The sequence below is a fragment of the Zeugodacus cucurbitae genome, chromosome 6, assembly GCF_028554725.1.
Source record: "Zeugodacus cucurbitae isolate PBARC_wt_2022May chromosome 6, idZeuCucr1.2, whole genome shotgun sequence".
NCBI classification, from domain to species: Eukaryota; Metazoa; Arthropoda; class Insecta; order Diptera; family Tephritidae; genus Zeugodacus; species Zeugodacus cucurbitae.
In genome coordinates this window covers 12,498,967-12,511,067 of record NC_071671.1, presented here as the reverse complement: position 1 = coordinate 12,511,067, position 12,101 = coordinate 12,498,967, and the positions used below count along the sequence as shown (strand labels likewise).

At 36.3% G+C, this 12,101-nt stretch overlaps 2 protein-coding genes across 2 annotated transcripts; one reads left to right on the top strand and one right to left on the bottom strand.

Annotated features, from left to right (window-relative positions):
* Positions 1 to 2,286: 2,286 nt before the first annotated feature.
* LOC128922881 (hybrid signal transduction histidine kinase M-like) lies at positions 2,287 to 3,084 on the bottom strand. Its single transcript, XM_054235268.1, has one exon. It carries the CDS (start codon positions 3,082 to 3,084, stop codon positions 2,287 to 2,289), a length of 798 nt encoding a protein of 265 aa, XP_054091243.1.
* Positions 3,085 to 5,055: 1,971 nt separating this feature from the next.
* LOC128922880 (uncharacterized) lies at positions 5,056 to 5,942 on the top strand. Its single transcript, XM_054235266.1, has 2 exons — positions 5,056 to 5,483; positions 5,690 to 5,942. Exons 1-2 carry the CDS (start codon positions 5,056 to 5,058, stop codon positions 5,940 to 5,942), a joined length of 681 nt encoding a protein of 226 aa, XP_054091241.1.
* Positions 5,943 to 12,101: the final 6,159 nt, after the last annotated feature.

The following is a 12,101-nucleotide window of genomic DNA, read 5'->3' as shown; positions in this document are numbered from 1 at the left end:
CTTTATAATGAAATTTAAGGTATCTAGTGTTTTCCCTTACTGAATTAAAGCAAATTTAGTAGTTTTCAAAATAACCTTTTATGGGAGGAGGGCGTGGTAATAATCCGATTTCCTCCATTTTTGGACTGTATAAGGTAGTACTTAAAAGAAACGACTCTAGAAAGTTTGGTTGATATAGCTTAAGTAGATTACGAGATATGTACAAAAAACTTAGTGGGGAGCGGAGACCCGCCCACTTCTCCAAAAAAATTACATACAAATATGCCCCTTCATAGTACGATCCTTCATACCCAATTTTATTTCCATAGCTTTATTTATGGCTTAGTTATGGCACTTTATGTGTTTTCGGTTTTCGTCATTTTGTGGACGTGGCAGTGTTCCGACTTTGCCCATTTTCGAAAGCAACCCTCTCACGGTCCCAAGGAACGTGTGTTCCAAGTTCATCAAGATATCTCAATTTTTACTCAAGTTATCCGTTGCACGGACGGACGGACGGACGGACAGACATTCGGATTTTGACTCGTCTCGTCACCCTGATCACTTTGGTATATATAACCCTATATGTTCAAATATCATTGAACATGCATTCTTTTATGCCTTAGCAAATCCGAGGAGCTACATATAAAACATAAATTTGTATACATAAATAAACACATAAACATATATGTATTAATATGCAACAAGCATACATTATATGTTGCACGCATACATGCAACACACATACATTAATATGAGGCACGCATGCATCTATATGCAACATGCATGCACTCAACTATTAATAAACAAACATATTTATATGTATGCACAAGATAACCTATTGGTTATAAAAATACATTGGGGCAATTGCTTGTGTGCATTTGAAATAACCCCTTATCGTGCAACATATAAAATATACATATAGACATACACACATACACATATAATTAGTTCTTAAGATAATTCTAAAATTTGTATATAAGTAAGTAAAAAACCAAAATAAAACTAGAATGAAATAATTTCTCAATAAGGCTAGACTATCACTTATTTTCCCCCACCAGCGGTAAGAAATATTTGATACAGCTAGTTTTAACATTTGAGAATGAATTAAATTCTCACTCAATGCAAGTCTATCATTGCCCCCCACCAGCGGTAAGGTTTGTTAGAAACTACATTGTTTTATAAAAATTGGTAGGCCGGATGTTTTTTACACTATATCTAACTCGTTTAGTTTTATGACTTACAAACAACCGTTATGTGAACAAAACTATAATACTCTCTTAGCAACTTTTGTTGCGACAGTATAAAAAGGCTTGTGAAAAGCGGCTGTCCGAGTTCTTCGCAAATAAGGAGGGAGGCTTCTATGAGGGTGTATTATGAAGTTGCCGTCTAGATGGAAACAGATTATCGAACGAAATGGCCCATATTCGAACTAAATCCGATCACTGTACCACATTTTATAAAGCATTGAATAAAGAGCAAAAAAGCGGAATCCTAAAGATGTACAATGGTTTCTATTATTCTCTATTTGATTTATATTGCAGGTGCTTATTCAAATCATCATTTAAAAAAAGGGGAAGCCTCTAAGACAATTTCGAATGTCTGTCTGTCCGTATATCCATGCAAGCGACCACTATTATGAAGGATTACACTAGGAAAGAACATCAGACTTTTAACAAATTAACATCAGTGTATCTCACAAATTAATAGAGGAATATCAAGCAAATTTTCCACAATTTTTTCGTTTTATCATTTCATCCCTTGGCTCAATTTGTGGTATCGGATAATTACTACATCCATCCCTCGCTAAATAAAAACGTCAGAAGAATGACTTTCTCTCTTAGTTCTGTAATAACACTTTGCAATTGAACGGTTTAATAAAAACAGTGATAATTATTGAAGTAAAAGACCAACCAAGTCTCTATCGGTTTGCCCTGCTAAAGGTGTTCTAAATTTTAGCGACGAGTCTCGATTACAACTATCTTCCGTGGAATTGTGTCTTAATTTGAAAAATTTGCAATGTAGGATTACTATCTATAGACCACGAAACCATTGAAGTGGTGATGAAACTTTCAGGATCCTTTTACTAAAATTCGAGATGTTCTGTAGGAACTTCTGAACGAAGAGTCTACAGTTTATGAAAAATAATTAATACCCTTTCTAAAAATATGAACTCTATAAATCTGCTTTGAATAAAATATTAAATTTATTTTAAAATCTACTTAATTTGAATATAAGAGGTTTTATAAATATAAATATTATTTATACACTCAACTATATGTACATTAAAATAATTCTAGAAAATTACAATTATGCTTCCACGGTGAGCAACATCTTCAAATTATAATAGTCGAAAGTATTCGACTTCTTTTCTAGCGCTCGCTCCTCCTTCAGGTCCTCTTCTTTAACTAGAGCCTCCGCCCTGCCAAACAACCAACTCTGTGGCGGTTGTGGTAAGCTTGAAGCCGCTGGCGCATTAAAGCTATTACTGCTGGCGAAATGTGTAGCCGGAGTTGGACGCGGCATTCCGGGCGGGTATCTATTGAAACCCCTACTATTACGATGATTTGGAGGACAATTTAGGTGATTGTTGCGATCGTTACTACTATACACGGGTTTTATATCGCCAGCACAGCTGTCACCAGAGAAAATACCACTTTCAGTACTACTGTTGCTACCTCTACTTGACTGAGATGAGTCACGTAACCAAGTGTTGGACATTCTCTGGTCATTGCGCTGTCTATAGTTATTACTATTACATTGGTCTTTATTAGGCCAAAGGTAACCAGCAACGCTATTCGGCGCAAAGTATGGTCGTGGCTGAGCGAGTGGATTCCGTTGGCGGGAGTTATGAACTGTGGTATCGCCATTACTTGAGGCAAATGATGACGATGTTGTCGAGGTAGTTACTGAACCGGTTCTCTGGGTTGGGTTTGTTCGGTCAAGGTGTAGGTTATTTGAAATGTTCGCAGTGTTATAATAATCCGCTGTGCTCGATGAAGTGATTTCTTGCAGTGGATTGTGCGGCCTGCTGCCAACACTCTCACTTTCACTTCGCCAACTTGTGTGCGTTGTTCGGGACTTTTGAGAATTCGTGAAGTTTGACATTATTAAGCTTTATTTATAGCCGGTTTAGATACTGAGTATTGTGGATATATTATGTAGGGAAATAAGTGATCCCTTCTGCAGAACTTTGCTTAGCGCGCTAGGTTTGTGACTGATGACTTTGTCGAGCCTTCGCTGGCTTATATAAGAGATGCAGGACCAAAAGCGTTCATGCTAAATTTTTACCTGTTTTCGGGAACGATTACAAAACCTTTATTCTTAATTCAACTTAAGTTTCCCTGTGACAAGGTCATTCTACTCACCTGTGCTAAAAAATCGCGTAATTACTAAGTTGTCCTTTAGTATATAGTTTTATAGAAAAACCGGTGATTATAATTTAGTACAAACACACCTATTTTAATATAATTGTCTGTAGCGAGCGTGACATTTAAAATAAAATATGTAAGATAGTCTAAATTCGGTTGAGACCGATATACACTGTCGGAATGAATAACAAACGTTTGAAATGTTTAGGAATTTTTATTAAACGTAGTTATATGAATATATAAAATCCATGTTTGTTAAAAACTCGTATATGCTACCTTGGGAAAGATATGAACCAATTTTGAACTCGTCGAATATTATCAAGATATTTCAAATGTTTTACAGTAGTGAAATCAACTGAATCGATAAAGATCCTCCGACGATATCAGATGTTTCTTGATTCTTGAGCCATCTACTGGAAACATAAATATTATAAGCATGAAGAAAATGCCAAAGTCTTCAATTGATGCCTCATTTCCAAAATGTCGCAACCAAGGTGCTTCTTACCTTAATGCCTTGTATCAAATTTCAGTTTTGTGGCTCAATATCAAGCCGATAGTGTCAAGAAATATATGTATATGCAAAATTTCATCAAGATATCTAAATTTTACGCAATTATCTTTTGTCTATATAACAAACAACTGTTATAGCCTTTTCGCATTGGAGTTAATTGATCAATTATCCGACTTTTGCTCGATTAAAGTAAATAAAATAAAATCTAATTTTTCTACATTAATTTTTTAATCGAATACAAATCGAATTGGAAAAGCAAACTGGCTGAAAAACTGGCTTCACTATTTTAATCCTAATATATTTAATTCATTTGGCTGTGCGAAAAGGCTGTGCTCTGACTTATACGCAATAGTGTTGCGCCACTAGAACTCGTGATATGAAAAATCGATGGTTCGATGTATCGATGTTTCTTCAAATCCCATCGAAATCGAAAACATCGGCCTTAAAAACATCTATCTATTTTTGAACTTTTTTTAAGTAAGAATGCAAAGCTAAGGGATACAGAAGCAGAAACATGGCAAACATCGATGCTTTTTGACGAAAACATCGATACATCGTTTGCATCCCTAAGCGCCACAAATGTTGGTGGAGGAATACTTAAGTGTGCGCAATAGAATTACGTTTTCCCTAATTAATTATAATTTATTTCAAGTTAAAACATTATAAAATATTTGTATTGTTCTTGTTGACAATAACTTGTCCTTTGAGCCATTTTCACCATTATAAATTGTCTAAATGTATAACAAAAAATGCCAATGTCCTGATAAGATACTGCTATTTAATCCATTATAAATTTGAATATGTCCGCCACACCCCCTAATTACGTCACTCCTTTCTATTACTATAAAATATAGACTTTTGTTTTACAGACTGAAAGAGTTTGGATATTTCTTGGAAATCCTTGACACAAAAAGATTACGATGAATTAAGGTATAGTAGCATCAGGTAGATTTTTTTCTTTTGACAGGAGCGTTTTACTTGTACGCCGATATAGTGTTTATGCCACTGAAATCTCAAAACAGCACTTTAGTTGCAAATCGAACGCGTCAGCAAAGGTCTTCACAAGGAGCTCCACACCACAAAAATATAAATTTGAAATAACTCCGCAGTGAAGGCAAAAGCAAGGCACACAGAAGAAAGTTTAAGTTAATCTACAATACCAGAGTCACGTAAACCAACATTAAATAAAGATTGAACATGACAAACTTTCCTAAAACGTTCGAAAAGAATTTTGAAAAGCAAGCAGACGTTAGCGGCAGTAGCAGTGATGGAAAAGAGCTCCATAACTTACCACGACCAGCAATATCACCCATAACAGTAAATAATTCCAGTATTGCAGACATTTCGAAAAACCAAGACTCGCATACGAAAAATCAACAAACGGATTTTGCATCGCTGATCTCTATAACTATGACACCAGTAGCATCGTCTTCACCGCGTAATAGTTCCGAATTTAGTGGGATCGTGTCTTTTAATCCCCATCAACGAAATAAACTTGTGCCTCCTCGACAATATTTTGCAACCAGGTTAAGTAGCGATCGCAGTAGTGATGGCGGATACTTTACGCCAAATAATAGTGAGCATAGCGGTAATAACAATGAACAACAACGCGGTTACCAAAGAACGTTCAACTCATATTCGAAACAATGGTCACTTGATTCCTCCCGACTTAGCAGCGGTAGTAACAGTAGTACTGGGAGCATCGTTTTTCTCGAAGCAACCATAACTATTATCAGCCAACTTCACCTGAGATAAAGCACGAACGAAAATCAGTTCTTTGTAATAGCAGCGGTCGAAGAAACCTCTCGAACCTTGCTACAAATATTCGTAGTGGCCGATTTTACGGAAAGATACCACCTGGTACGTCGAAACCGACTGCGACAACGCACTTTGCTAGCAGCAAATGCTTCAACGCAACTTCACCTTCAAGTTTACCACAACCGCCACAGCAGTGGCTGCTTAATAAGATCGATCATCACCTAAGCTTTAACGTTGGCGAGGGCAAAGATGAGCTCGAGTTGGCGAAGAGTGTTAATACCTTCGATTACTACAATTTGAAGATGTTGCTCACAGTAGGCGCATAACTTTTAAGCTAAATATAATTACAATTACAATATCCACTGAATTGTATCCAAATCTGTATGTTTAAGTGAATTTTGTCTTTAAATAGCACGTGTGCTAAAATTAAATATATTTTAAAATAAATAAATTTCGAAATAAAGAAGATTTTATTAATGCTGTTGGTAGTGTATTTTCACAGATAAATATTTTTCTTTTCATAATTATCTGATTTAACATTTAGTCCAGGTTTATAATTCTAAATAATTTTGCGTGTGAGAGTTTTTCCTTTTCTGAAATGTTTATTCTTAACATTTCAAAATATTTCTTGGGTTATTTATGCCTAAAATGGGCAATGAAGGAATCCTTACAAAATGGACAATATAGATATGATAGATGGCATAAAACAAGAACTGGCCCTTAGTCGTTATACAAATAATAGTTTTTTACCCAAAATGTTCAGAAGAGGATGTTTTCGTCCTTTATGTTAGAGTTCCATCTATCCATATAAGAGAAGGTATATTATTTTTGAATTAAAAGTACTTTTAAGATAAATTTAGGATCATTAAAATAATATATCTTTCGTAAATAAACAACTTGACGTATTTACGTCGAGAAAATGAAACAAGTTTTTATTAAGCCACGCGACCTTTCGTTCGCTGTATGCGCTCTTGAAAAGTTCCAAGAAAATCCGACGTGTTTGAGCCAAATTTTGTTCACCGATGAGGCCCATTTCTGGCCCAATGGATAGGTAAACAAGAAAAATTTCGGTATAGTGTGTACAGTAGGGAACCTCGAAATGGATTTTTTAGTTTTGGTGACCTAACTGTTGGAGATAGCTAGAAACTATAATAAAAGAACTTGATATAGATCACAATGACAGTACGCGTCGAAATCTTGGTACACTTATGTAGGTACAAAAGTGTGAAAAGTATAATGTTAAGCTATCACAGCCGAGTAAGTTCTAAATCGGCACCATCTATCAAAACATCACCTATCGAGCAATTGTGATAAGTCTCAAGGATTTGTATGACAATGATTATTTACGAGGTTGTTTCACATCAAACTACTTCTTGTTTTAAATTGAAAATCTGGCACCATCTAAGGTTGTTTTAAATATAAATTATCTTAATTTAAAGTATTTGTAAGCTATATTATAAAAGAAATAGTGATAAAAAAATAAAAAAAAAAACAATTTTGTGCAAATTTATTTATTTATTTTCAAATTAAACATCCCCTGAAAGTAACATTTTTAAATTGTAATAGTCGTAGGTATTTTCTACTGTGGCCATCACTCGTTCCTCTTCAATCTCTTCTTCTTTAACGAGAGCCTCCGCCCTGCCGAACAGCCAATTCTGTGGCGGTTGTGGCACGGTTGAAGCTGGCGGTGCATTAAAGTAATTACAGTTGATGAAGTGTAAAGCCGGAGTTCGAATCGGCATTCCGATCGGGTTTCTACCGAAACCCCAAGCATTAAAATGATTTAGTGGAAAATTGCCACGACTATCGCTATCGCTACTACTATCACCAGCACTGCTACTACTATCCACTGGGTCACCTCTTCTTATTCTATGCGGCTGTAGGTGGAAGTTTCGGTTGTCACCTGAGGAGACGCTACTTTCAGTGCTGCTGCTGCTGCCGCCGCTACTAGGCTGGGGTGGATCGCGAGACCGTGTTTTGTGTGTTCTCTGATTCTCATGGTCATTGCTGTTATGTTTGCCATTCTTACGCGACGAATATCCACGATCAGTACTCGAACCAGTGCTCAGTTTGCATAGAAGATATTGCGGTACTTGAGCTTGTGGATAACCTTGAGAGGGGTAAAAGTATCCACTGCCGCTATCACTTGAGCCAAGCTTCGGCGAAGAACTGTCGTCAGATGCTGGATATGCTGATGCTGAAGACGTAGTTATTGAAATTGGTGTTGAACTTCTTTGAACAGGACTTGGTCGATTGTGGTGCTGATTACTCGAAATGCTCGAACTAACCGATAAAGTAGTTGCACGCGATAAGTTGAGCGATCTACTGCTACCGCTGTCGCTTCCACTCCGCCAACTAGTATTCGTTGCACGGGACTTTTGAAAATCTTTGAAATTTGGCATTATCAAGCTTTATTTATAGCTTATTTCTTCGATTTTGGTTTTGCAGCTTTGCATGAAGTTTGTTGGATTCTTAGCTCTTGAGTCTTTTATTTTATTTTTTGAAGATCTTTACTTAGCGCGTTCTGTTTGTTACTGATGTCTTTGCTGATTTTTCACTGACTTAAATAGGCGGAAAGCGACCGAATAAATTAATATGTTTACCTGACTTAGAATACATTCAGTTAATACTTTGCGCTTCACCTCCATTGATTTAAGCTTGTCTATCTACCTGTGATTTGACCTTCTCACCTGTGCTAAATAGCGGTTAATTACTAAGTAAGCCTTTAGTATATCGTTTTCTCGGAAAACCGATGATTATGGTTTTGAAAGTCCTGGAAGTTCTATACAATTCTCTCTGTTATTTAATAATGTTAGATGTTTTACCACACCCATCCCTGAATAATAATATACAACGTAACAAATACAAAAAAAAATATAATACATAATAACTGTATTTTGGTATTTATAAATTTCAACTTAAAGTATGATATTGTGTTGGGAGCTTAAGAAATTCCATATAATTAAAACAACACCTTTCAGCAGCTGGAAATCAAATTTAGGCCATCTCCCAAGGATAAACTAAGATTGAGACAGCAGAACAGTGAATGTAGACGATGACAAGTTCTAGAAGCTTCTTTCCATGCTTTCCTATGTCTACAACTTAAATATTTATAATGTACTAGCTGACCCGGTGGCGAACTTTCTTCGGCTTTATATGTACGAGGGCTGCTATATATATTTCTGGCCTAATAATAATAATAATAGTAATAATAGGAATATTTATCAACGAAAATAGTTTTATTGTTTTTCAAAATATTCTCCATCAAGATTTATACACTTTTGCATGCGCTCAAATCAATTTTCGAAGCACTTTTTTGAGCCTTTTTTTGAGCGATTGTCAAATTGCGCGGGATCCAACGAGAACAAACCTTTTTTACGGCCAGGTGTTCATGCAATATCGAATGTATGCTGGTGGAAGAAATGCATAGGCATGCCTCTATCTGAAGGAATGTTACATGACGGTCTTGCATCATCAGTTCACGTACGGCATCGATGTTTTCTGGCACAACGGCTGTTTTTGGACGACCTTCACGGAATTCGTCTTTGAGTGAGCGTCGGCCACGATTGAATTCGTTGTACCAGTTTTTCACAGTGCTATAGGATGGTGCTTCATAGCCATACAAAGATTTTAGTTCATCGCGATAATTCACTTCGAAAGTTGTGAAAAATGATCGCACGAAAATGTTCACGAGTTAATTCCATTTTTTGGCCGAAATGAATTTTTTAATTCCCTGTAAATAAAACAATTCACGATTAAATGACAAAACGTTCTGAGTGATGTTATGCTAAAAAATGTCAAACTTTCCAATGGAAATGTCAGATTGCACCTGGCAACACTTAGTGTTGCATAGGCCAGAAATATATATAGCAGCCCTCGTATTTGGCGTAGGAACCGATTAAGCGATTATACCCAAATCCATCAGAGCTCGCCATTCATCTCCCCCTTGAGTAATTTGTCGCCATTTGGATTCGCTGAATTATGTCAATGTCGTCTTATAGCTTATACAGCTCATCGTTCCATCGTCTGTGGTATTCGTCGTTGCCAATATTCAGATGACCATAAATCTTGCGCAAAATCTTTCTCTGGAAAACTGCAAGAGGCGTCTCTTCGGATTTTGTCATGGTCCACGCGTCTGCGTCATACATCAGGACGGGAATAATGAGCGACTTGTAGAGTTTGACTTAGGTTCGTCGGATAAAGGACTTTAATTTTCAATTGCCTCAGTCCAAAGTAGCATCTGTTGGCAAGAGTGATTCAGCGTTAAATTTTGACTGTTTGTTTGATCACAAAAATTATTTCGTCTTGTCCCCATTCACGCCCATAGGCTTCGCTTTCTTATCCAGTCTAGAAAATTGCGATTGTTGCTTTCGATGATGTCAATATTCCGCTTTAGAGGCAATAAATTAGGAGATTATTGATTTTATTGAGTTACTAGCAGACCCGGCCACACGTTGTTGTGGCTAAGGTATACATTAAATTAAGTTGGTCGTTGGTCCAATCTTGGCTTCGGCGACGATATTGATTACTCGAGGTCGATTTATGTTACACAGCATGATGACAACTCACACTACCTTTAATTGCAAAGTGAGTGGTGATAGTACAGGCAATTTTAAATAGTTTGGGATAATTGACTACGTCATCCTGGTTTGTAGCTGTGTCAACTCTCCTGGACCGAAATTCTAAATTGTCGCATTAAGATCATCGATATCTTTGTTTTTTTTTTACCACCAATAAAGGTCATTCAATCAGTCATTTATGATTATCATATTGAGGTTTCATGTCAGGAAAACTTCTCTTTCAAGTCAATGCAGTGACAGAAATCTGTTGGAAATGCTATTAATCCATCGAGGTGTCAACTGCGACCCTACCATTTCCAACTGTTTCTACAATCGCAATTTTATATTGTTGCAAAAACACTCATATGTTAGTTGTTAATTGGCGATTCTTTATGTGTCGCCACAAATTAAATGATTTTAGGCATGCGATTAGCCCGTCAGTAACAGTTGATCCAGGAATAATTGGAAGAGTCTGGCGTAAATCACCTGTTAACAGAATCCTGGCTCCACCAAAAACTTTTACCGACAATCAAGATCTTTTAAAGTCCTGTGCAGTACCTCCAGCGACATCTTGAATATTTGGAAAATCTTCGTTATAGCGCTATTTTTGACGATTTTGCTGACTGGTGTTTCGTTCATTTGCAATTTAGGAGTAATTTCAAGGCCGAATGTGCTGTTTGTTTGCCTACTAACAGGTGCCAAGTTATCCCTATTCCCGTTAACCTTGGTGGTGAAAATGAGTGAAATTGGTTCTGGAATCACATCAGCCCTTATATACTATATGTTATGATTTTCTATGGGACTTTATGCCGAATATATAGGTCATATTGTGTGTTATCTTAATAAAATTACATCAATAAATTGCGAGAGTGTTAAATTTTCGTTTGGACGTGAACTTAGCCTTTCCTTATTTTTTACAAATTGTTTTGGGCTATCGACACAACCTTATACAATTGAACAATAACAAAACTATTTTAACAAAGAAACAATGACAATCTTCAAAATATTATTTTTTTGTTTTCTCTTTTTATATTTTTCTTGTCAACTCGAATAAAATTCTCTTATTGATATCTTCCTCGCAGGTTTCCCATATTTACTCACTTTCTAATCTTTTTCTGGCCTTCCACGAATATTTCAAGACTAAAATTAGCCAGATCGGTTTGAACTTCAACAACCAATAACTTCCCGATTTTTGGAAATTTTTAATTTTCTTCGCGGAAAGTTAAAAAAATTTAGGGGTGGACCACCCTTAACATTTAGGAGGATGAAAAATAGATGTTGTCCGATTCTCCACCCTAGCCGATATGCACGCTAAGATTCACGAAAATCGGTCGAGCGGTTTCAGAGGAGTTCAATAACGTACACCGTGACACGAGAATTTTATATATTAGATTTTTTTTATTAGGATTTGTTAAAAATCATAGCGAATGCAAAACGGAGAGGATCGCAAATTGAAGTCGTTTAAACTCAAACTCGGTTGGGATCATCGGTATCCTCGGAATGCGAACTTCTTAACCTACGGATTTAGGTAAAATATGCAATAATCGTTAGATAACTTGTTGATATTTTGAAGATCGATAATCCAAATCTCATCGAAATCCTCATCCCTAATGGTACAGTGTGAGTACTGGGCCAGTCGATTTTTATAATCTTCTCTTTAAGCGATTTTTTCACCAGCGAAACCATTCGCTATAGTCAGGAATAGACAGGTATCAATTAGTGACAATTCTGGACTATTAGATGAATCCAAAATCCCGGTGCGTTGTCATGATGGGACACAATTATCCTCATATTGTTCTGGCCGTTCTCACTAGGAAAGAACATCAGATTTTTAACAAATTAACATCAGTGTATCTCACAAATTAATAGAGGAATATCAAGCAAATTTTCCACAATTTTTTCGTTTTATCATTTCATCCCTCGGCT

Bases quoted from the DNA above. Each gene is read 5' to 3' on its own strand.
- LOC128922881 (XM_054235268.1), bottom strand. From the start codon at position 3,084: ATGTCAAACTTCACGAATTCTCAAAAGTCCCGAACAACGCACACAAGT.
- LOC128922880 (XM_054235266.1), top strand. From the start codon at position 5,056: ATGACAAACTTTCCTAAAACGTTCGAAAAGAATTTTGAAAAGCAAGCA. The intron at 5,484-5,689 runs GTTCAACTCATA...AAATATTCGTAG, and splicing joins CAACGCGGTTACCAAAGAAC to TGGCCGATTTTACGGAAAGA.